Source organism: Populus euphratica, unplaced genomic scaffold (genome assembly GCF_000495115.2).
Source record: "Populus euphratica unplaced genomic scaffold, PopEup_1.0 scaffold32.1, whole genome shotgun sequence".
Taxonomy (NCBI): domain Eukaryota; kingdom Viridiplantae; phylum Streptophyta; class Magnoliopsida; order Malpighiales; family Salicaceae; genus Populus; species Populus euphratica.
In genome coordinates, this window is record NW_011499861.1 from 1,062,153 (window position 1) to 1,088,470 (window position 26,318).

At 31.7% G+C, this 26,318-nt stretch overlaps 3 protein-coding genes across 7 annotated transcripts; 1 reads left to right on the forward strand and 2 right to left on the reverse strand.

Moving 5' to 3' along the window:
* Window positions 1–6,449: 6,449 nt before the first annotated feature.
* Window positions 6,450–11,789, forward strand: LOC105124791 (tubulin gamma-1 chain-like). Of its 4 annotated transcripts, none has more exons than XR_842119.1 (12): window positions 6,450–6,706; window positions 6,940–7,140; window positions 7,292–7,403; window positions 7,768–8,168; window positions 8,452–8,505; window positions 8,580–8,684; window positions 10,089–10,163; window positions 10,280–10,324; window positions 10,507–10,635; window positions 10,964–11,068; window positions 11,144–11,485; window positions 11,524–11,619. XR_842119.1 is itself a non-coding variant. In XM_011024916.1 (12 exons), the coding sequence occupies exons 1-11, from the start codon at window positions 6,578–6,580 to the stop codon at window positions 11,210–11,212; spliced, it is 1,425 nt and encodes a 474-aa protein (XP_011023218.1). In that variant the 5' UTR covers window positions 6,450–6,577; the 3' UTR covers window positions 11,213–11,220; window positions 11,553–11,789. The 4 variants fall into 4 exon arrangements, 3 of the variants coding, with proteins under 3 accessions (XP_011023218.1, XP_011023217.1, XP_011023216.1); XM_011024916.1 differs by having other exon boundaries at window positions 11,144–11,220; window positions 11,553–11,789; XM_011024915.1 differs by having other exon boundaries at window positions 11,144–11,220; window positions 11,516–11,633.
* Window positions 11,790–12,576: 787 nt separating this feature from the next.
* Window positions 12,577–18,312, reverse strand: LOC105124792 (mitochondrial carrier protein MTM1-like). Of its 2 annotated transcripts, none has more exons than XM_011024919.1 (11): window positions 18,036–18,312; window positions 17,680–17,945; window positions 17,433–17,507; window positions 17,186–17,302; window positions 16,089–16,148; window positions 15,754–15,924; window positions 15,126–15,225; window positions 14,854–14,945; window positions 14,620–14,769; window positions 13,893–13,951; window positions 12,577–13,278 (listed from the first exon to the last, which is right to left on the reverse strand). In XM_011024919.1, exons 2-11 carry the CDS (start codon window positions 17,914–17,916, stop codon window positions 13,143–13,145), a joined length of 1,197 nt encoding a protein of 398 aa, XP_011023221.1. In that variant the 5' UTR covers window positions 17,917–17,945; window positions 18,036–18,312; the 3' UTR covers window positions 12,577–13,142. The 2 variants fall into 2 exon arrangements, with proteins under 2 accessions (XP_011023221.1, XP_011023220.1); XM_011024918.1 differs by having other exon boundaries at window positions 14,854–14,951.
* Window positions 18,313–20,350: 2,038 nt separating this feature from the next.
* Window positions 20,351–21,998, reverse strand: LOC105124793 (uncharacterized). The gene is made up of 2 exons (XM_011024920.1): window positions 21,549–21,998; window positions 20,351–20,974 (listed from the first exon to the last, which is right to left on the reverse strand). Exons 1-2 carry the CDS (start codon window positions 21,768–21,770, stop codon window positions 20,489–20,491), a joined length of 708 nt encoding a protein of 235 aa, XP_011023222.1. The 5' UTR covers window positions 21,771–21,998; the 3' UTR covers window positions 20,351–20,488.
* Window positions 21,999–26,318: the final 4,320 nt, after the last annotated feature.

The following is a 26,318-nucleotide window of genomic DNA, read 5'->3' on the forward strand; positions in this document are numbered from 1 at the left end:
AATATTTTTTATTTAAAAATATATTAAAATAATACTTTTTATTAAAAATTTAACATCAACATATTAAAATAATCTAAAAATAAAAAAAATTATTAATTTAAAATAAAAAAATCAAATATAATTTTAACTGTGTTTCCAAACAGTCATTTAATGTGCTGATTTGCTGAAAGAAAAACAAAGTTGGAAATTCTAGCTTGTAATTGTAGAGTCCAATTCGGTTTAGTTTGGAGGCTAATGCTGAGGTATTAAGTATGCTTTTGTTCATGCTGTGTAAATTAATTTTGTAAAAATGCTTAGCAATTAAAATATATTAAAATGATATTTTTTTATTAAAAATATCAAAACTATTAAAAAAATTATAAATATTAATTTAATTTTTTTAAAATAAATACAACTTCGTTACCAAACATGGACAAAGACTAGTTATTTAAGCCTGTTTTCATGCTACATTCAAAAGGAATAAAGGAAGGATAATGCTTCCATAAAAATAAGCTGCTACTTGTCATTGAATTGAACAATTCAATACTCTAAATTGTCTTTCGACACGCGCGCTTTAAATATGATTAGCTAAAATATTGTTTTAAACTTCGCGTGCACGCTTTCAGGCTTTGCATGTTTTCGTTACTTCCAAGTTTATGAGTCTTTCCTTCAATTTCATGTTCTTTTCCAATTTAGATTGGTTTTTTTTCTTTTTGGAAAAATAAATAAAAATAAAATAGGTAAGATGATAAATCTAGATTAGAAAATAAGACATTAAAAAAAAAAACACTAGTGAATTGAGACTGGCCAAGTCAAGAGACTATTTGGTGATCTTAGATACTAGAAGGACTAATTGATTGGTTTTAGTAAACTACAAGGACTAAACTACAATTCCTCCTCTAAAACCTCTATAAAAGGCCTCTACATCCTTCAACTAACTTGCATATGTGGCCAAGTTACTCTAGAGCATCGAAGCTGTTAGGCTAAATAAGAGTGGAGGTGGATTAATGGAGTCGGTAGCCAGGCCACCTTCAAACATAGGAAGTGGACCAAGTGGGCAGCACACAAAGGAGCGGTGTGGAAACTTTCAGATGCCATTGCACTACCCAAGATACACCCTAGCCGAATATCAGACCATGCCAGAGTGGAAACTTGATTGCCTGCTTAAAGAGTATGGGCTGCCAAGCACCGGAGATGTTGAGCAGAAGAGGAGCTTCGCCATGGGAGCTTTTCTTTGGCTCCATTAGACCTCTTGTTTATGTTGTTTTTTTATCCTTTTATTATGATGCGAGGAGATCAGGTACTATGGTTATGTTAGGTCATGTACATACCTGTTGATCTGTTTTTGTATATATGCTTGGATTGTGCTGTGAAATTGAAGGGAATTAGTGCACAGGCACGATTATGGAAGGAGAAGTTTAATTTATCAAGTCTGGGAAATGAGTGTAGAGATTTGGTGATGTGTGTAGGAGGTCAGTGGACTAATCTGCTGTTTAATGATTAGTTAATATAATGATGGGGGTGTTATCATGTAGGCTCTCGCTTTTGTCGTGTGATCAATAATCATTGTGATCTCCGCTTGGTGCAAAAGACGATGGAAATTATGGTCTTCCATTTCCTTTTTTCTTTTTTCTTTTTTAACTTCTTTTTTAACCAATAAACTTGATAACTTTCTTAATTATTCAAGAAATTTAGCTAATCAATATTAGTTATCATAATTAATTTAATAATTTTATATGAATTACAAAGCATCGAGCTAATCTTTTTTGTTAACCAATTAATTCAATAATTCTATATGAATTATCTCATATCCGATTAACTTTTTTTTTAATTAATAAAACTAGTAATTCTTTTAAATACCTAAAAAATCTAGTTAATTGATCTTGATTGTCACAATTAATTCAGTAATTTTATACGAATTACTTAGTATCGGGCTAACTTTTTTTGTTAGCCAAATAATTTTGGTTTCTCATTTATAATAATCACTCAATTTATTCATTTATTTTTTTTAAAAAATAAAAAATATATAATTATAAATTAAAAGGACTATAAATGAATTTAAGTAAATAAATTAAAAACCATTTTTATCAATAAATAAATAAAAATGTTGATGTCTCTATTTAACTCGCTTTGTTGTGGGTCGAATAATTTTTTTTATAGGTGTAATTAACATGTGTTTTGATATCAAATAAAAAATATAATTGTAAATTAAAAAATTGATAGTTACATGTAATAAAATAAAATAAAGATCATATACATTAATAAAAAGATTTAATAGCTCAAATTAATTTTTAACATTGTAGAAAAAATAAAACAATGTTGTAGTTGATATAGGAAACACCATTTATTTTTAGTTTTGCATAACAGTTTTTCAAAAAAAATGTAAAGAAAAAAATTATAAAATAATAAAGATAAGAATGTAATAAATGGTATAAATTGGTCCAATGTGGAGTGATAGATATTCCAAATAAAAAAGAATAAAAAAATAATATTTTTTTAAAAAAATAGTATAAGGAAAAACTAAAAAAAATTACAAAAAATTAAAGATAAAAAAATAATAATAAATGTGTCTAGTGTAAAATGATAACATGTCAACTATAAAGAAAAAAACTAGTAATCTTTTTTTTCTAGGAAAAACACCAAAAAATTACAGATTTGCTGCTACTGCAGTAGAAAATGTGAAAAAAAATAATTAATTATTCCATTTCTACAATGAAAGAATGTTTTCTTTTAGTATATGTATAACAAGTTCGTTGTCCCGTGCTCCACTGTAGGACGAAGCTTCTTTTTTTTCAACAACAAAAGGATTGTACAAACATTGTCAGTGATGTAATAATATAAAAAATGATTTTGATTGGAGAAAATTTAATATATGCGTTAAATTTTGAGAGTATATTGTAATATATCAACCTCGATCAACACAATAAACTGTAAAATTCATGAACCATCTTTACTGTTTCACAGCTTCTCTTCCATGTTGGGTCTCTATTTGGTTTGACCATGATGAAATGTGAGATTCAATTGATGTGCTATTAAAGAATTAGAGACTCCATTAAAAAAAAAAAGTTATTAGACTCTAGTGAAATGAAATTTAAGACTCAATAAAAAGTTGATATTGATTGAAAGATTAAAAAAAAAAAAAAAGGACGGGCCCGTGGTATACAAATGCTAGAATGTGAGTAAAGTCGTTGCGGTTTGATAGCCCATACAGTGGCTTCTAATCTTTAAAAGTGTTTGTTCTTAGCATCGTTAAATTTGTCTCGTTGAAACGGTCATTCCAAGAGAGCAAGTGGTTGAAAAGGAGTCTTGACATGGCTCCGGTGATCATTTCTTTTTCTCTCTGTGTTCTTGTTTTTTTCTCTCTACAATGACCATTTTTTGGAGTATCTTGTGTGGGAACAACGAGTATAACTCCTTTTAGTATAAGGTATGAATGTTACTAACATGCATGCTATTTTTTCTTGTCTTTTTAAGAAATTAAAGCTGTATTTGTATGCTTAGTGATGCATATAAGGGGGTTTATTGTTAAGCAGGAGAAAAAGTGTGAAAATATAGTTGCATTGTTGCAATAGCAATAGCATTATTTAGCATCTATACCTTGTACCTTATAAGAGAGTTGTTGTAGATATGAGAGAGCTAAAGTCTATATGGTAGAGGGTTTAGCTGTTTTTTCTTTTCTTAGAGTTTTGTCAATGATAAAACGAATTTTTTTTATAAATGATGTGGAATTAAAATAAAATAATTTTTTATTTAATTTTATAATAACATTGTTATTGATAAAATCATGAAACAAAAACTTTATGGTAAAATTAAAGGTTTTATGGCTACGATCATGGATTGAGATGTATAGGCTTGGATATAAGCCTTGTGTATGGGGGCTTGATTATTCATTAAAAAAAAAAAGTCCATCATGTTTAATGTTGAATTTCATGATTCTAGCATGGTAAACTTTGACATGCTAAATTTAACACTATTAAGAGAATGATGCATTTAAATTTTATTTCTAGTTCGTAAACTAATAGAAAAGAAAAATATGTAATTTGTGTTTAAGCTAAACAATTTAGAAAGATTTTTAATCTAGTAGGAAAGAAAGTAAAAAAATATTGAGTTAATACTTGTGATTTAATAGAGGCGGTGAGCATATTTCTATTGAAATGAATAAATTTTTAGAATTAAATTGTTTTACACACCAAGCAACACTTCATTATTCACCACATTTTAATACCATAACACAAATGAAAAATAGAACTCCAATGAAAATGATTAATATAATGTTATTTTGTTATGATTTTCCTAATAACTTATGAGGTGAATTTTTGTATTCTTCTTGTTATATTATCAATAGAATTCCTCATGAAAAATTGGATAAAATGTTATATGCATTTTAGAAGTATAAAAAAAATATTCTTTAAAATATTTTAAAGTGCGAGGGTTTTTATATAAAGTGAATATTTCAATTACTAAGAAAAGGGCAATTGATCCTAAAACCATAAATGGTGTATTTGTTGGATATTCTCTGGATACTACTATTATTTTTAGTTTTAAATTCCTAAAGTTCTTGAAATTAGAAATAATAAAATTATTGAGTCATGTAATGTATTTTTTTTTTGAAAACATTTCTTTAGTAAAAAATAAGTTGTTTAAACTTGTTACTGAAAGTTCTTGTTTTAAAATAGATAAATTTTTTTTTATAATCTCTCTTTTAGTGAAATTAGAAAGAGTAAAAGAAACAGAAGAGCAAAAGATTCTGGTTTTGATTTTCATATCTTTTTAATAATTTAAAATGCTTTTCCAAAGCATTCCAATGCAATTGAGATAAACGAGCAAAATACTTTTGGTGCTAATTTTTATATATTAATGAAGTTATACTTTTGGTGCTAATTTTTTATATATTTTTACTTCAAAAATGAACGATAAAAAAATACACAATATTGACAATGGAACCTTAAAATTATTTATATGTCTAAAACCTAACCTAATTCAATAGGTGGGGTTGGAATTGGACTGGATTTAAGAAAAAACAAGAAAAAAAAAACTTGGGGTGACTCGGCAACCTGGTTGACTTGATAAAACTTAGTTAAAAATCTGGTTACAATCCATTAATTTTTATTTTTTTTAATAAAATAATATCGTTTTTCTTTAAAAAAAATTAACTAGAATGACCAGAAGATCAGTTAAAACTCGGAATTCAGTTCGATTTCGAGCCTTGAACTGAACCGGTTTTAAAAACTATGTTTATTTGTTATAAGTTTAAAATTTCAAAAACCTAATTAAAAACAACATAATTAAAATGATTTTTCAAGATAAGATTTATTTATACTAAGTATAGGTTAGAATCTTAAAGGTACCTAACATCTATCATACAACATCAATTACTCATTTTTATTTTATATAATTTAAAATCACGTGGGAGAATTTTTAAATCTTAATTTTAAATTATAATTAATAATAGTTATTCTTAGTAATTAATAGATTTTATTAACTTAGTTGTTAAGATTAAATTAATTAAGTTTAATTATTTTAAATATATTTGGCAACTAATACACACACACGAGAGAGATATACAGAAACTACGTAAAATAAAAAATAATTCTAATGACGAGAAAAATTATTTTTTTCCCATCCTAAACGAAAATGAACCTCACAACATATATGTCAACGATTAAAAAAACACATAATATTGATAATGGAACCTTAAAATTATTTATATGTTTTATTTGTGTAGTTTTAAAACCTGACCTAATTTAATAGGTCGATCTGGGGTTGAAATTGGATTGGGTTTAAAAAAAATAGGGAAAGGAAAAACTCGAGGTGACTCGGCTACCCGCTTGACTTGATAAAACTTGGTTAAAAGTCTGGTTATAATCCGTTAATTTTTATTTTTTAAATAAAATGATGTCGTTTTTATTTTAAAAAATTAACTAAAATAGACAAAAAATCCAGTTAAAACTCGGAATCCAGTCCGATTTTAAGCCTTGAACCGAATCAATTTTAAAAACTATACTTATTTATTGTAAGTTTAAACTTTCAAAAACCTAATCGAAAACATCATAATTAAAATAATTTTTTAAATTAAAATTTATTTATACTAAGTACAGGTTAGAATCTTGAAGGTACCAAACATTTATTATACAACATCAATTACTCATTTTTATTTTATATAATTTAAAATCACGTGGGAGAATTTTTAAATCTTAATTTTAAATTATAATTAATAATAGTTATTCTTAGTAATTAATAGATTTTATTAACTTAGTTGTTAAGATTAAATTAATTAAGTTTAATTATTTTAAATATATTTGGTAACTAACACACACACACACACGAGAGAGATATACCAGAAACTAAGTAAAATGAAAGATAATTCCAATGATGAGAAAAATTATTTTTTTCCCATCCTAAACACATGCCATTTAAAAGCATTTATTTAAGCAAGCGCGCACGCACGCACGTAAATCCAAAAATTCGGAGATTCCCTCCTTTTCCATCTCCTTAAATCCTCTCCGCGCCAGATTCACCACTGACATTTTCATCACTCTCTCCGTCGATCCCAAAACCCTAGTTTTCCCGAGAAAAGAAAAGGGCTAACGGAACAAAAATGCCGAGAGAGATAATCACGCTGCAAGTAGGACAATGCGGGAACCAGATCGGCATGGAGTTCTGGAAACAGCTTTGCCTCGAACACGGCATCAGCAAAGATGGCATCCTCGAAGATTTCGCAACTCAGGTAGGTCTTTGATTCTCACTTTCTTTTATATTTGGTTGTTGAAAAATGAATTGTATTCTATCAACCTAAACAAAATTTTGGAATTTAACTGTATACTTTATTATTATTATTATTATTATTATTATTTTACCTTTCTGCTATTAATTCGGAAATTCAAAATAAATAAAAAATATTTTTTATGAAATATTTGGAACTCAATTAACGTATATTTTGTCGCATTTGGTGTGATTCAGGGAGGTGATAGGAAAGATGTGTTTTTCTACCAAGCGGATGATCAGCACTACATACCACGAGCATTACTAATTGATTTGGAGCCCAGGGTCATCAATGGAATTCAAAACAGTGAATATCGTAATCTTTACAATCATGAGAACATCTTTGTTTCAGATCATGGTGGTGGTGCAGGAAATAACTGGGCTAGTGGATATCATCAGGTTTGTTGATTGTCTGTGCTGTGTGACGAATGATTTTATTTTGGTTATCCAAGGTAAAAGAGTTCTTGCCTTTTCGAAAGTTTTGCATTAGGTTCTTATTGTCATCAACCGAATTTGTGTGATTCATATTTATTTCTATATTTCTGATCAGGGAAAGGGCGTTGAAGAGGATATAGTCGACATGATTGATAGAGAGGCAGATGGAAGTGATAGTCTCGAGGGTTTTGTTCTGTGTCATTCAATTGCTGGAGGAACAGGCTCAGGTTGCTTCACTTGTCATTGCCTTTTCTTGTCTTCAAAGTTCTGAATTTGCGATGCAATTTTGCTGTACTCTTGTAAAGACAATATTACCAACATTTTTTTGTTAGAATCTGACAAATGGTCCAGATTTGAACACTTGAACGAACATTGTTCCACTATGCTTAGTTTGGTTCAAAATCAGACAGCTCTTGGTTTGTGATACATAATTTCTGCATCTTAGCTTGATAATGCTGTGGCCAGCATCAACTTAATGCAAATGTCTGCACATTGTATGGATTTAATTGTGGCTAATATATGTTGGAACTCGGATAAGTTTTTTGACATTAGTGTTTTCTTACTTCTTGAGTGCTGCATTGTATAATGAAGGTATGGGCTCGTATCTGCTAGAGACTCTAAATGATCGCTATAGCAAAAAGTTGGTACAGACATACAGTGTGTTTCCTAATCAGATGGAGACAAGTGATGTGGTAGTTCAACCCTATAACTCACTTTTAACACTGAAGAGACTGACTCTAAATGCGGATTGTGTTGTCGTTCTGGACAATACTGCACTTAATAGAATTGCTGTTGAGCGCCTACATCTGTCAAATCCCACATTTGCTCAAACAAACTCTTTGGTATCTACTGTTATGTCTGCTAGCACAACTACCCTGCGGTATCCAGGATATATGAACAATGACTTGGTTGGTCTTCTTGCATCGTTAATTCCAACTCCAAGATGTCATTTTCTTATGACCGGATATACACCACTCACAGTGGAGCGCCAGGTCAGATTCGAACTTGATTCAATTTAATTTTTTCAATGGTAATCTTTTGTTTCATTAATAGTTTTATAGTTGAAAGTCTCAGTTAATCAATATTTGGAATCTCATCAATAATTTTATGGATTTTGGGGGAGACATAGCTGTATTATTTCAGAAACAATAATTAGTGGCTCCATCAAAATAGATTTTATTGGTTTCTCATTTCTTTAAATGTTTAATCTGGGCATGCTCATGCATTTAAAGGAGGTATTTTGCTGATGCTCTGATGCAAATAATCTCATGGCAGGCTAATGTGATTCGTAAAACTACTGTACTGGATGTTATGAGGAGACTGTTGCAGGTGAGAAATTTCATTCATTATTGTTTAACCAAAGTGCAGATAGGTATTCACCTGACCCTGTCCTTTTTTTGCAGACCAAGAATATCATGGTTTCCTCTTATGCGCGAACAAAAGAAGCTAGTCAAGCAAAGTACATTTCAATATTGAATATTATTCAGGGAGAAGTGGACCCTACTCAGGTAATAATCTCAGAGTTTATGAATTTGTTAGAAGTATCTTAACGTGGAAGGCTGCTTGAAAAGAAGGCTGAACGTTTTGTCGTTTAAGTATTTCACAAGGGCAACATATTTGGAAAGTCAACCCTTAGCTTCTGAACGCCTTTTTTCTCCATAGTTAACTCATAAATTGGCTTTATTATGTAATACTTCAGTTTCAGTATGTTGGCTTTTCGCTAAGTCAGCCTTGCTGCACGTCAGTGATGGATGCAGGACCAAATCATAACGGGGTTTGTTATATATTAAAATTTATAAGAATTATTCATTCATATCTATATTTGTTGAAAAACTATCACAATTTTTTATATAAAAAAATTAAAAAATCCTAACAAAATGTATAAAAAATAAACTAGAAAAATTATCTCATTCAAATAGAGAAAAAAAAAAACTAGAAAAGCATCCCAATAAAAATTAGAAAAACAAAATACAAAAATATTTATTTTTCAAAAAGAGCTTATCCATAAATCTCTCCAAATTAGAAGAAACTTGTTAAAAACTGACCTCTATCAATAATATCTTTTGGTTTGTGGGCTATCCCATCAAGATCCTAATACTTTTGTGTGGGCAACCATCTCATGGTGAGTTGCTTTATTGTTGGTTCCAAGGATTTGGTAAGACATCAACTAACATAGACATAAACAACACACTAGTTCTTGAATATTTTTTTAGGGAAATCTTCCCATTTTCTCCTACAGAAGCACGTTATATTTTGTAATTCTTCTAGTTGTGGTTGTTCTGAAACACATAACAAAGCAAAATAACAACCATTGATTGTTGTGCTCTCTTCTTGCTATGAATTTGCAACACACAACAAAATAAAATAATCACTAAAGATCATCAGACTCCTATATCTATTAACACAAGCCAAAGCAAAGGATAAAAATGTTTGTTACATGTCAAAACCTGTAAAGATCATAAGTATAAGATATTCTTAAAATACTTCATTTTATTTATTCAGGTCTCTATTTGTCAAAATATTGTTACAAATTTTTATATAAAAAAAATATAAAACCCTAATAATGCTGAATAAAAAAGAAAGTAGAAAAAAATATTCTGTTTCAAATAGAAAAAAGACAAGAAAAGGTATCATAATAAAAAATAGAAAAATAAAAATAAAAATAAAATAAAAAATATCTATTTTCCTTAAAGAGTTTTCCATGGGCTAGTCAGTGTGTTGATCCTGTTTTCTCTAGTAGCTTTGACCGGCTCCCTTTCTGCTTGTTACATGGCACTTTACATATCATTACAAGAAGATGCTATTATTTGAGTTGATATTCTGTATTTAGAAGGTTCATAAATGCGAGCATCTTTTTTTCATTTTTCTTACTAGTAAATTCACCAGTATTGGATTGCCAACTCTTTTATCAGGTCCATGAAAGTTTGCAGAGGATTCGTGAAAGAAAGCTCGTTAACTTTATTGAGTGGGGTCCTGCAAGTATTCAGGTCTTTTTCTGTATTAACAAAGAATAAAAATCTCACTTTATTTCATCTGTTTTTTTGCCACTTCAAACCAGTTATAGTCTCTGCTAATGTTGTCTTTTTTCCTTTTGTTTTTGAAGGTTGCTCTGTCTAGAAAGTCTCCCTATGTTCAAACTGCCCACAGGGTAAGAACTTATTTCATGCCTTACTTTCTCTGTTTTGGTTTATTTTTCCTAAAATCTTACCAAGAACTCTTTTTTTTTTTTTTGAGATTATGTTATTCAGTTTTGTTAACCTTGTAATGTTTAGTGTATTGGAATGATACATGAATTTTGAGAAAGAATAAATGAACGTGCTGCATTTGTAGGTAAGTGGTCTCATGCTAGCAAGCCACACTAGCATCCGCCACCTCTTCAGCAAATGTCTGAGCCAGTATGAGAAGCTGAGAAAAAAGCAAGCATTTCTTGACAACTACAGAAAGTTTCCGATGTTTGCTGTAAGTTGCCTTGTTTCTCTCATCCTTCTGGTCAGTTGTCAATTTATGGATTGTGCTATACACCTTGTTTCTCTCATGCTTCTGGTGAGTTGTCAATTTATGGATTGTGCTATACACTATTTTATCTTCAGCTAGTAGTCTTGAATAAAGAATCCATCTTTTCGATCAGAAAACGCTTTTATAGCTATTGGTGCTCCATTTCAGTTGAGCAACATGATTTTGTCGATCTCCACTAGACTGGTTCTTGCCAGAGTGTAGAATGCTTCTACATAAGATGTGCTAGCTTTGTAGGCTGCTTTTTTATTATCTAATGCAAAATGTTATTCAGGACAACGATCTTTCTGAATTCGATGAATCACGGGACATAATTGAGAGTTTGGTTGATGAATATAAAGCCTGTGAGTCCCCAGATTACATCAAATGGGGAATGGAGGTATATTCCTACTGGTCCTGACGTTCCCCAGATTACATCTCATCTCAATGCTGCTGATTTTACATTCTATTGCAGGATCCCAACAATCTTCTAACAGAAGAAGGCAATGCCAAAGGAACAGTGGATCCGAAATCAGCAATTTAAATTACCAAGTTAAAATTTCATGTGGAATTGCTTGCATTCTAGGTTTTAGTTGTGTTTCCTGTCAGTGAGAATTACTTCAATGAGTTGTGATTTATCTGACGTAGAATGCCTTTCTGGAGCATGTCATCGCAACTTGAGCATGTATGAGACTGCGGGCTGTAAAAAATTAGCTCTGATGAATGTCCATGCAAAATAGATCGCAATGTTGTGTTAGCTTGTTATACTTTCACGTTGAGGGAGTTGCTTGTCATCTTGTTTGTTCTCAGATCTCTTGCTTCTGTATTCTCTGTTTCCTTGCTGCAGATAGGTAGTCCTAGCTTTGAATTTTGCTCATTTGCAGAATGTAGTTGTAAAACTGAAAGCACAGCTGGGGACTGAATGTAAATAACTGTAACAAATTTATGGTTTGAGATGTCTTCTTTAGGGGAGAGGATTGGTGATTTACTGATTTGTGGTGTTTTAATTATTTGGGTGTTTGATTTTGTTAGTCTTCAAGGGGAAAAGAAGAATCTCAAGACATGGCGTTTGCAGCATATTCTGTGATCCCGTCCACGGTATGTTGATAATGTTATTCTTAGCTAGAATAGCGTAGCCAGAAACTTGTTTGTGAAAAATATCACGGGTTGTTAAGATGCGTAGGCTTTATATACGTGACCAATTGAGACGTGTAAATCTCATATACACGATCTTAAAATTGCAATGACAGGAGTTTTTTTTTTAACCCTTGCAACTCTGATTAAAAAAAAAAAAAAACAACCCTGTAGGATATATTTGACACAATTCACCTAACTTCGATTTGATTTGGTTTCAACTTAACTTATAATTAAATAAATTCAATTAATTTTATATTTCAAATCATGATATGTTTAAATTTTAATATTTCAGATTGAATCCAAATCTGTTGTCAATTATTTATTAGCCTATGAATATCAAAGTTTTTTTTTTTTTAAATAAACCTTTCATCACTCTTAAAATGAATATTACAATATGAATTTCGTCACTCTTAAAATGAATATTACAATATGAATTCTTAATGTTATAATTTTTACAATAGCTTAAATATTAGGGAAAATAAAGAAAATTATATTCTGCATTGAAAAGAAAAGAAATATTGTTATGCTTTATAAAGTATGAGACACCAAATCAATAAATTAAAATATTAAAGGAAAAGCTAAAATTATATCCTGAAGTTTCAAGATATAATTTGTTAAAGAACATATAAAATTTGTTATTTATAAGTTTCAAGATTTTATTGTATCATGAAGATATATTACTTTAATCCTTGAATAAATATAATGAAGAGACTTCTATCTAAAATTCAAATTTCATACTATAATATGACATTGAAAAAAGCCTAAGATATCACACTATCATTTCAAATCAAATTTGACTGATGTAACCGCCTACCATTAATTCTGAAAAGAAAAGGAAGAAAAGAGCCGTTAAGCCCGTTATAAAAGCAAGGGTGTCAAGCGAGAACTCGACTGTAAGTAAACACCACGATAGCTCTGCACAATTTCAAATTCTGTTTTTTTACAATTGCAAAACAGGCTTGAAGCGTTAAAAGGATAACAGAAAATAAATGAATATAATAAAACAAAATAAAGCAAGACATATTTGCATTTCAGGAAAAAATTGCAGTGCGAGTAAGAAACTATCCCGGAATTCCCAGGCCCTAAGAAGGTGATTTCTTATTGTCCATGTCTCTATCCTGTTGCTTTTGAAGTCCTAAGATCCTTGCCTGTTTGCCAAAGCTCACGAGATGCTTTCAATGGAATGCGGGGCTGAGTGACCCTTTTCCTAATCTCTCTCTCTCTCTTTTTTTGAAGACAAGTCAACGTCTCATAATGCAATCACACTTGCCAACGTTTCTTACCAGCAGGAGTCATTCTCAATTGACGTACAGAACCAATGCTGATGTTTACCCCTTTCATTTTGTGAACTGGTATCTGTGATGTAAAGTGTATTTGACAACTTCGTAAAAGGAAACGACTATTCCAACAGAAGGGCCAGCACGAGCAACACGGGGACCAACTCCTGTAAACAGTCCCTTAATTCCTCCACCCCTGTTCCACAAAAAATTATGGTGAGAGTGGGTGACCAGAAATATGTGAAGCATAAATGGCACTGATATGGCTGTTGGAGTGGTGAACTTTTGCTTCCTCTTTGATCAGTAATGCATATTTCTAAAGATATAAGGAGAGACAGAATGTGAAAATATTGACCTTCTAACTCTAAGATATCAATGATGGGGAATTAAAACTGTGCACAGTTAGGCATTCAAGCTTTCCTAGCAGGACACTTCCCAGCGTTGGTCACCGATTCAAGTTTGTAAAGCACAATTAATTTGTAAGTGACCGCACAACAATTTCATGACATGGTTCAAATGATAAGGGATACATCAAACCCTAAGATTCACCCACAGCCAGAGCAAATTTGATCAGCAGCTTACAGACTATCAATCAGGATAATATGGTCCTATCCTATAGACGATGCTCTCTGTAGGTACCTATCATTAGAATACAAAAGCCCCATCTCAGAGAATCTTTAGACTGGGCATGTAGCAAGAGAGTATCAACTCATCAATTTAACATCACCAATAAACCCACTCAAAACATAGAGATAATCGCCTGGTTCTTAAGCAACTTCCTTGTGAATGAAGAATAACATAAAAACATACCTCCACATCTCCAGCAATGTTCGTGTTGTAGTCATATTTAATGCCCTAGTTGGATCCTTCTATCGTTGCAAACATCACAAGCATTAAGCCAAAACAAAAAAAAAAAGCATGTTAGTGATCCACTAGAAGTTTTTATGTCAAAGTTGATAAAATATAATGTCAATTGCCATCTCCAATAACAACAGCTATGACATGTGATCATTTTACCATGGACAACCATTTCAAAGCAGCAATATTAAATCAAAGCACAGCAACTGCACCTGTGCTTACATCCCTGCTGAAATAATATTGAAAGTACAGTAGTCTAATAATAACCGTGATAACAGTATCAGCAGCACGCTCAAGGAAGTTGACAGCATGAGGGGGGAAAATGCATGTAGCTGTCAATTTTCACCTCAAATATTAGCTTTAGGTACTTTATCTCGTACAAAGACTATCAGACTAATGTACAGTATCATGCAGTGACAACTTCAATTCTAGATGCATGCTAAGTCATCGAGTATCTAACCTACAGAGAATTGTAATCCTTCCTCATTCATAAGCATTTAGGTTCAGATGATTATAACATAAAGCAAGTACAACTAAAATTTCAAGACCCATCTCGATATTAGTAGTTCTCATGCAATTATAACTGATACAGTTTGTCAACAGTGTACCTCTGTTTTATTCATTTTTCCTTCTGAAATTTTTTTATTCATGTTAATAAAGGCTGGTTTTACAGACTCACCTCTATCTGCCTTCTGGTCTTTGCGACATCAAATGGACATGTAGCAGCTGCTGCAAGGGTTCCTGCAACAAAGCCAGCAGAAAAGTTTGCCCCAAGGACATGAGATGCCCCAGCTTCATCACCCAAGAGGGCAAGAATTTGTCTCCTGATCTGCAGGAAAAGCAGCTTCGCATTCAATAGGTGTGATCCAAATATATTTGAAAAACCATGTTTTTCTAGATAATAAAAACTCACAGGCTCAAGGGTTGCCCAGCAGATTGCAGAGAAGGGGACATCACGAGCAAGCTGTGCTCCAAGTCCAGTCCAAAGGATGCGGTAGCTTCGCACTGTCACTTAAATTCATTACATTATTTGTGCTTGGTAGAAAAGGCAATAAAAAAAACTACAGCAATTCATTTTAATTTATTCTACTGACAACTCAATCTAACAATCTCAATCAGTAGAATCAAATCTGTCAGTCAGAGAGAGACCAAATCAACACATTTTAAACTTGGACATCAACTTACACTTTTGAGTGTTGTTTGTTCCCCCAACTGGATTGATGACCTCAATTAATGTCTTCCACACTCCTGAGGGCCTCACACCAGCTTGTGTTTCTTTAAATGCCTATTATTGGTCAGACGTAATTAGAATGCAGAATGGATTCTCCATAATATATATGTGTCAATGCATGGTAAGCCTTTATCACAGATATCAAAATTCTCAAAAGGAATGGCAGTTTAAGGATAGCAAAAATGAGCAAGAAACATTATCATAGGATTAACAGTTAGAACATTCTTCCTGATTATGATCGTTGTTCAGTAGCAACTTAATCACTCAACAGAGTTAGTAATCTAATCGTCTGTTCCAACATTAATTACTCCCTAATTTCACCTGGTTAACACATGCATTGCACAATCTTACTCCTATCAAAAACTAACACATACTTGAATGATTTTTTACTTATATCAAGTTTATTGGATTGAATAAAATGCCCACAACTAGAATATTTACAGTATGTGCAGTTACAAATATATGTGATGATCTTCATAACAAAGGATTGAGGTTTAAGGTAACCAATCAAGATCAAGAAAACTAATCCATGGATACCTTAACAAATATGATGCTAAAAAACAAAACCAACAAGCAAACTACCTGCATGCGGGTCCTTGCCAGCTCCACTGGATAACAAGTAATACAAGATATTGAGCGTGCAACTGCCCCTGCAACTAGCGGGACATAAGGTGTCAAGGCTGGGCAATTCTGAATTGTAAATTCTTCCATTGAATTCCGGAAAATGTCATAACAAGGCATGTAGATTCCAACCTGGTTTACAGTACAAAAAAACACAAACACGATCAGCAAAACATGACCCAGAAGATGTGAACAATATCTTCGTGCGAAATCAGCTTCCAATCCATTATCCCAACACTCTGTAAAAGGCATCAACCATAAGAGAGGAGGAAATCTCATCTAATCTAGAGACTTACAGTAGGGACAGCCAAAGCTAAGCTTGCATTTGTGCCTCTCCATAGCCTTCCAATACCTTCCTGCACAAGTTCACCCCTGTGAAGCCTCTGAATAAGTACATTCTTGCCAAGCACTAATTCAACCAGAAAAATAACATATGCACCAAAGTAGAAAGAAGACAAATAACTTAGCAGCACAAAGACATAATAATCTACAAGGTCAAAGCAATTGCTGCCCTACTTCCATGGAACTAAGAAGTCATTTCATACAGAAAAATTTGTTGATGCATTCTGGTTTCCAACTCCCATCTATATTAGCACAATAGATCGCAGCATCCCACCAGCCTAGCTTGGTGCAGGCACCATGTTTCCAAAAATCAAAGCTCATACAATGCAAAGAAAATTAACAAAATTATCATCCCTGAAGCACTAAAAACCATTCTCAAAACTCTGCATTGCCTTTATATGTCAACAATTCTCCCATACCGAAAGGAAAAAAAAAACCCCTTAAATTTTCTGCTTCTTTAACGCATCAACAGCATGCATTAATGTGTTTAAGATTACAAAAATGACTACATCGTAAAGTTTAAGACTATATATTGACACCAAAAATCCATGCAGCAATTTGATGCATGCATGGTTCTCTGAGATGGAACTACATCATAAAAACACCCATCACAGGAGCAAAACAATCAACTAACTGATATTGAAAGACCCAAAGAATTCTTCCAATGTATCATTTCAAGGTCCAATGGAATTCATAATAAGAATTCCCTGTCATCTTTCCTTGGAAGTTAGAATACCAACAAAGCACATCATTTAAGAGAGAAGCTGGGCCCATTACTTGCAACATTATCAAGTTTAAGGGGCCTTTTGGAATATACCGTTTGGAACACAATAGCATTTCTCTAAATTTTAATTTTTTTCTGTTTTTTGTTTTACTTTGAATTTTTTATTTAAAATTATTTTTTTATGTTTTTTTTAGATATTTTAATGTTCTTATATTAAAAATAAATTTTCTAAAAAATAAAAAAAAATATTATTTAATATATTTTCAAATAGAAAAAACTTCAAAAACAACAATTACTACGCTTACAAATTCTAATTAACTCACTAACCTGTCGAATCACTTTATTGAAAACATCCAATGCTCCCTTGTACCGATTACATTCTGAAGCGCACAATTGTTGCGAGCCAGGAACTGCATGTGATGAACTTTTCACACAAGGAAACATCTGGAATAGAACCAAAATTAACACTGTTCAATATGCTATTTACCAAACACTCTCCTAATTTCCTTTCCTTCCTCATAATTTAAATAATCAAAATCTAATTATGTTCAAGTTAATGAGCATATGGTAATACCGAATTTGATTCAAAACTCGCCGTTCCACATAGACCTTGGTAAGGAACTCCAGCTGCTTGTGCCTGCAACCTTGTCTATGAAAAACAGGTAAACAAATCATTAATTAAATTAAAGCATAATCACTCACAAAACAGATTTAATTAAGTAAACAAAAGAGAGAGAGGGAGAGGGAGAGAGAGAGAGAGTGCTGGAGAAAACGAATGGCGATTGAGAAATTAAAGTAAAGAATGTAAGGGAGTTCGTTACCTTGGCAACATCGAGAGGGTTAACAATGACGGCGGAAAGAACAGCGGCACCAGCGGCAGCGAAAGCTCTCTCAGCGAAACCTAAATCAAAATCTGAGGCTGATGGAACTGATTTTGAATCCTCATTTTTAGGACTACCTTCTTTGTTGATTCCTTCAATATCAACTCTTGTTGTGGTTGTTGCTGCAGCTGCTGCAGTTATCCATGAAGGCAAGCTCTGCCTTGATGAGCCCGCCATTTCCTCCAGTTTCTTCTCTTCTCTTTCTTCTGTTATTCATAAAAACAAAATCCTTTATTATTATTATTATTATTATTTTGGTGATTGAACAAGTCAATTTCGATATTGATACTACATACCTCTATGGACTGAATCCTAACCAGGGAATTGAATTGGATTGAAGAAAAGGGAAGAGGAGAGAAGGGAGTTGTTGGCTGCCGTCAGAAAAACTGGCGGGTTGTTATATCTTTATTTGCTTTCATCTTGTATTCTAGAGGTTTCCAAAACGCAATTGAATTGGGAATCAATTTGATTCGTAATGAAGATATGAATAATAGGATCTAATCGATTGATTCGTGGCGTGGAAATAAGGGCGCCATACAATTTGAGAGAGCTGCTGTCCTTTCATTCGTGGTGTGGAATCAATTAAACCCTTTCATTTTATGTTTTAAAAGTAATTTTAAAACAATTAATTTTTTTAATTAATATATTTTCAAATTATTTTGATGAAATAATATTAAAAATAATTTTTTAAAAATAAATATTTTATTTTAATATATTTTTAAATAAAAAATATTTTAAAAAACAATATCAAATTCTATCTTCTCCTCGTGCTAGTAAGCTGAAAAATAGACTATCATACTAGTTTTAAAATTATTTTTATTTTTTTATTATTAAATTACTTTGATAAGTTTATATTAAAAAAATAACAAAATAATTTAACATATTTTTAATTTAAAACAAGAAAACAAATCAAAATCCTAAACGGCTCCAAGAGCACTGGATCCTTGTCTGGAATTTGGAATTGGGCTGGAGAACTTTCTTAATGGAAAGAATCTAAGCCCATAAAAGAAAACAAATTCCTTCCTCCGTCAATGGATTCCTCGGATGCTCTTGCAAGCTGGTTCAACTTTCTTCTTATTTTATCACGTGACCATTTTTAGATTTGAATTTAAACAAAAGCAGACAGTAAGAAATATATATATATATATGGTAACAACGAATCATAATATGTCAAAAATGATATAAAATATTTAATTATTAAAAGAATCTCTCTCTCTCTCTCTCTCTCAGAGGCATTTACCAAAACAATTTGAACTCCCATCTAATTGGAAATTCCCTCTATAAGTGAAACAAGTGAGCAAATTGAATGCCAGTTGCTTTTGGATGATTACGGGATGGAAAGAATAAAAGATTCCGTACCAAAGTGAAACAAGCGAAGAAGAAATTTGGTGGCATTTTTTAAATTATCCAAAGAATTCACTTTAGACCTTTATCTTTTAAATTTATATTTTTTAATCTCTGTAGCTTTTAAATATTCAATTTTAATCTAAAATTTTATTTTTATTATTTTTAGTCCATAGTTTGTGAGAAGAGAGTAAGACACATCAGATTCTAGTTGTAAAAAAAATATATATATCCTATGTGGTATTTTAAAAAAAATATTTGATACAAAAACAGTCTTGTATTCCTAGTAGTCGTATAGCTAAATAAAAAAGTAAAAATTCATTGAGTTAGAAGAAAAATTCATTTCTTCAACTTTTAAAAGATATTAATTGAGTCTCTAAAATTCAGGAGTTATTAAGATTTGAAGAAGGAGTTGCCATGTTTGAAATAATAGCTACAATAAATTCATTGTTGTCTAAGAGTTTGGCATTCAGTTTTTTTTTTAAAAAATATATAGAGTTTTTTGTTTCAACATCTCTACTCTTGAAACCTAATTCAACCTAAAAAAATATAAACACTGTTAGTTCAAGAATTAATCTTATAGATTAATAAAAAAACTAATATATTAAATACATAATAATTAGTTATCTAATTGGTTTTATTAAATATTGAAGTAATTAAATTTAGAAAGAATTCAATTTTATATAATTCACAAAAATCCATCAAAACCCTAAATGCAAAACTATGAAATTTAGTATGAGGGGCCAAGATATATAAACATGAGTAAAAATAAATAAATTCAAAGTCAACACAAATGCAATTCTCTTTTTCTAGGGTAAAAATTGTAATTTTAATTTTTTATATGAAAGAACATAAACATATAAAAAGAAATCACAAAAGTGAATTAACTACTTTCACATCTTATAGCCTTAAAAATAAAAAATTATTTAATTCATAAAAAACCCATCAAAACTCTAATACAAAAAAAAGGGGTATAGAGATGGAATAAAAGACATAATGTATATCTTTCTTAATTTATAGTTATGGATTTATTTTTATTTCATTTAATAATGTTTTGGATTTAAATTTCTTGTTAGTGAATTTTCTATTATATTTTTTTAAGCTAATAAAAATGGGCTTGTCTCTTTTAAGGGTGAAAAATAAAAATTTGTGGATCCAACCTAATACTATATGGGTATTGATTGATATAAATTTTGGAACTTGAGGGTGTCATAGCACCTTCAGCGCATGCCGTAGATCCGCCGCTGGCAAGGCACAACGTGATTCATGAAATTGATAGCGAAACCCTATTCAAAGAAACAAAGTTTCTCTTTCTGTTTGATTCTCATTAGATAACATCAAGCAGGACAAGGAAAGAATGAAAAAAGACAAAAAATAATATAGAACTTTTCTGCAAATAATGAATTCATCCCCTGCCATAAAAAACGTCTAGAGGACTATTTGAGAGGGATAATGCTGTGCTATTTTCTTTTGTTCTTGAATCTATGGGTTTCAGCAATGAAAGGACTTTTCTTCGTGAACTGCAAGAAAAAAGCCCACCCTGGCAGAATCTTGCTGTAGATGAAATGCTAGCTGAAATCAAAATCAATTTTGCTGTAACCCCAGCAGCGCTATGCCACTTCCATGTGTTGAATAGCATTCTAATCCAACAAAAACCAGGATTTGTCCTCCTCTTTTCATTTCGGATATTAGAATCAACTTTGATCTTCTTTATCTCACTCAACTTCCTGTGAAAAGCAGTCTCTCCATTGCTAAAACATGCGTTCAGTTCTTCCACCACACCAAGTGGTCTTCCTTGATACTGTGCTATCTTTTCCATGAGAGTTAACCTGCTTTCTTCTAAACGTGTTAGTGACTCTTGCCTATCAATCGGCTGCCATGATCGTAATCCCTGCATAATGACATTGGAGGAGAAAAGGGTAATCAAGCCTGGCAATTTAATGAGAAAATGACATAGACTTGTCCGCTGTCACCTTGTTCTTAAATCTCTGTACCTTGATGTAGTTGGATCTTGAATATCAAATATGTACTGTGTAACTTTATTTTCTTGTGCACTGAAATAAGCAAAAAATTATTGAGTGCTAGACCTTTTTTTTTGGTAGCTATGACTGCACCTTGGTCTACCTAACTTATTTCCAATAAGAACTCATGTTGCAGCTTTAAGTAATGTGCTACGAACAACAATATACAAGGAATGCCACGCTTTTTTGAGTACTGAACGGTATGCTGTGTATAACCATGGAGATTAATCGATATACCAGATAATTTTCATTAAAGTACTTGCTGATTCGAGGCATGGTGTCTCTAACATCTGATTGAAATTTCAAATTTTAGTAAATCCTAAAGAACCTAATGATGATAAACAAGCAAGTTTATAAAACCTGAAAGATATTTTCCAGCACGTACGCTAATTCTGAGCTAACTATCATGAAATAAGCAGGGGAATATTAAAATGATGAACATGCCTGTAAAAGCATAAGGGCGTTCCCTACTTCCTTCAATGAATCTTTGATGGAAATCAATCCTTCCTTCTCCTGAAATGGGGTCTCCACTATGTTACAATAGCGACCATGTTCTGAACAGAATCTGCAGAAGGAGCTGTTAATTTTCTCGATCTCTTCATTGAGCCGATCATGCAAAATCCATGCTCTCTCAACGAGAGTCTGCAGGTCCCCCCCTAACTCCATTGAAGAGGAACCCCCCCCCCCCAACTCTATATGGTTTCTCAGCAATGTTCGCCTGAAAACTTTCCAGACTTGGCCAGCTATGGTTGGTTTGTGGTGGAAATAGAAAGCTTGAGACCATTAAACGTAATGAAATTGGAAGGTAGGCCTCTTCTTAATTATTTCTTAAGGTTTCCATTTGGTATTTTATCAAAACAAAACAAATCATTCTGCTCCTTGCCTTTCTTCTTTTTGTGTGGGTTTGCTTTAAAGAGGAGTTTTGTTTGTAAGCAAAAGGCTTTGGCTGTTTATACCCCACACAGCCTTGCTTTCAGCACATGGAGACAAAGCCATGCATCTGTGTAATCAAGCACATAAACACCATATTATGGCTACGGCCTCCAGACCATCAGCCAGGAATATCTGCTAATTATAGGGTGGGTGATTTTCTTTCCTGCTACATTAATTCTGTTTGGTACCTTTTCAGTTCATGATTAATCATGAAGTTCTCTTATCCCCAAAGCCTCAAAGTTTGTTTTGCCACTAAAATTTCCCTTTAATACAGAGGTACTTAAAAAAAATTAATTTTTAATTTATATTTTTAGATTTGATATCAAAAATTAATTTAAAATATAAAAAATATTATTTTAATATATTTTCAAGTAAAAATACTTTAATTGACCCCCAAAAAAAATATCAAGCTTCCCTGTGATGTTTGCCGGTATCTGTGATTTTTTGTCCCTCCATTTTCCACTTTTATCTTTATTTTGCGTCCCTTTCTTTTTTGTTAATGATCCTTTCTGTCTAACCATTTGAATTCTCTAAAGAACATTGATGGCTGTATCCATCGTTAAATGATGACCAATGAGAATGTATCTCATTCATCGATCGGATATTTGGATTTATTACACGCGTCTGAAACGTTTTTTTCTTGGTGCAGCTGCGCGCGTGCCAAGAAAATGAGAAAATACAAAAAGAAAAGAAAAGAAATTCTTGAAGTTGGGGACTTTAGTGCTCGCCTGCGAAAGTTGAAAATCATGTTCTTGGAGGGACACCTTCACCGGTACAGGGTGAGCACCTCCTTTTCCATGATTAAGGCTTTGTTTGGCTATACTGTGCAAATATGTATTTCAAATGAAAAGGCATTATCTTTTTTGTGTTTTTTCATGCAAAATGCAATTTACATAGTAAAAATACTTGTGTAGACAAAGAGGCTCTAAATCAATTGTATTAATGGTGAATTCAGAGCGGAGACCATGATTGCTCATGGTTTGCCTTGTCTATCACCAAATCTTGGCATAAAACACGAGACAATGCTCATCAAGATCATTAGCTCTGTCATAGCCGGCATCTCAAAAAATAATAGTATATATAAAAATAAAATAAAAAATGAAGTCATTACTTAGTTTACCATAACTAATAACCTTAATTGTCTTTATAGTTATAGGTAAGAGATTGATTATGATATAAAAATGATATTTATTACTTTATACATGCTACTTAAAATAAGTTATATTATTGCTTATATTTGATGACAAAAATACTTATTATGCTTTTGCTAAAGTTTGTTTAAATTAATACTAATTATATCGTAGTAATTTAGAATTTATGCATGATAACAAAGTTTTAATTTTAACTTTAAAATATAGGTGTTGGGTTCAAGTGAATAGTTGCAGTTAATTTAGATTTTGTTTTATTCTATTTAATTATCTAAAAATCAAGCACAAAAACACCTATTTATACTTAATAAGCGAGTTATATTGATACAAAGCAAGTTTACTCATAATAATAAGATAATTTTCTAGCACATGAGAAATTATAACAAAAATTTATACACATTAATAAAATTAAAAAGAAAGAGAAAAAAATTCACATGTAGTGTATGTGCGTGTTTTTAAAAACAAATATTATCATCTAAAAAATAACTCTACTGATACAATAACATCTTCCTATATAATAAAAATATAAAAATAAAAGAATTTTTTTTAAATTTGTTGATCAAATTCATGTTAAAAAAACAATTGAATACATAATTCTTTTAAAAACATATGATTTCCCCTAAATTTTGAAGAATATGATTCTTTTAAGGATCATCCTATCATTAGCTAAATAAAAATCAAACAAAGCAAATTAAAAATATTTTTAGAAAAATAACAAATCTTTGATATCCAATTGATAAGACTCTCCTCTTCAGGGGTCAACCCTCTATTAAAAATCCACACATTCTTTTATATCTGCAAGCGAAAATACTCCACCTTTTCTTTAAAAAAGAAATTCACTAAAACCAAAAAAATAAAAAACATCCATAATTCAAACGCACGCAAAATAAATAAATAAATAAATAAAACCCACACCAAAATCTTTTACACTTGGCAATCGAACACCCGCACTTATGATCACCAACACAAAAAAGTCACATATCTGCACACAAGTTCACATTATAAATTATACAAAAACAAATATAAATTTATTTGGACACAAGAACGACCTGCTGAAATTGTCTGGAAAAAAGCGAGGCAGTGTTGGTGTGGGTCTCACGCTGGCCGAATGAGCTCCTGTGGGGTAGACGGCTCTTGCAAATGATGCACGAAGAGGCCGTGTTTGAACATGTAAGTGTGGTTATTTTAAATATTTTTATATTAAAATAATTTAAAAATACTAAAAAATATTAATTTAAAAATAAAAAAATTAAATTTTATTAAAAGTAATTTTAAAATATAAAAATAAACAGGACCAAAAACATATAAAAACAACGGTTTCGTGGATGGTAAAAGAGCCAGGATTGATGGGAAAATGCTCTCTTCCTTACACAAGTTGTATTTTATTATTTTCTTAATCATATAACTCACATTATTTACATTTTTCTCATGCATCTTATTAACTAATTCAAGCATCAAAGATTCTTAAATTAGACTCGTTTTGCATATGTTGGTGAGCTTTTGAGACAGCTCTTCCTTTTCAACTTCACCGGTTATATGTTACTGAAAAGCTGAAATATAATAAGGTTTACTCGAAGTCTCGTCACACCTTATCCTCAAACAAGAGTCATAGCTTATGCTACTTCACTTGCATGGCCGCGCCCGCGTGGATGTATATCCTACACAAATATAATTAATTAATTACTGTCAGAGTTTAATTTGTATGCCAATTTTAGCTTTGAGTTCCTGGCCGTCTGATCAAATAATTATGATGAATGTGTATGTCAAGAAAGAAGAAAAAAAATACAAATCGAGATATGGTGACATCAAGGTGCATAGAATAGCGCACCACTCGCAGTTCCTTCTATTTTATTTTCTGGACTTACAAGGGAAAGGAGGTTCAAGACTCGACTGCATCCTATGAGCTTATTTGGAGATACGAAGTAGACTGTATTTTTTAAAATTTTATTTTGTTTTTATTAAAAATTATTTTTTTTTTTTTAATTTTTTTGTTTTTATGGTTTTAATAAAAAAATATATATTATTTTAATATATTTTTAAATAAAAAATATTTTAAATTAAACACACTACTACAATCTCAAATAATCTTTCTAACAATTTAATTATCAGCTACTTTGGTATACCATCCGTCATCTTTTTTTAATCAATCAACATTTTTTTATGTAATTGTTTACATTTAACAAGTGTATAATGTCTTCAAAAACACTAGTCAGTTTAAGGTGAATAAAGATTTTGTATAAAATTAAAAATTAAGTTTTTAAAAATATTTAAAAAATAAATTTAAAATAGCTAACCCACCACTCACCGTACAAAGTGCCAGCCGCAAGAAGCGCTGGCAGCACAATTGACTGGCCATGAAACAAAAACATTATTAGTGAAAATTGTGAAGACCAAACACTGCAAATCTGCAATGTGTCCAGGTTCTGTCACTGTCATTGTACGTGACAAGGTCTAAAACTTGGGTAAAATGATTTTCCGGAGCGACCAAATTCAGAATTGCAAATTGCAAGGGGGTCCGAATCTGGTTTTTGCACATCTTCTGTAGATGTTGCTACAGGCTTTGCAAGTGGGTCTCTTTTGTTCATTAGAGTAGTAAAAGCAAGCCTGCAATACCATATTACCTCCCAGGGATGTCATCACAATTGAAATCAAGCGAGTTGGCATGTCTTCAAACTTCTATAAAGCCAATGGCTTGCTTTACTATAGGCTCCGGCACCCAGTCCAAGAATCCCACTTGGCAAATGTGGCAATTTCAGTGGAGGCAGACACAACGCAGGGTTCTGACCTTTATGAGTTCAAAATCCATTCCTTGTAAGATATTAAAGCGTAATTGATAACAATCAGTCAATGAACACTGTAGATTATATTACTGGAGACGTCACATACAACATCTGATTCTTAGACCCCAGCAATCTCCAACTGATGCAGGATATTTTTGTCACCCTCTTCACTAGACTCTAGGAAAAGAAAAGCACAGGATAATAGTCGGGAATTTTTAGAGTGTCCATTGCTGGCTAATAAAACGCAGGAGCGTATGGCTATCAAGTGTCTGAAGTGGCCAACCGTTGAACATGGAAGCCACTTTAGCCACTTGGTGGGCTTTTTTTATGCCAACAAGTAAAAATATCTCTCA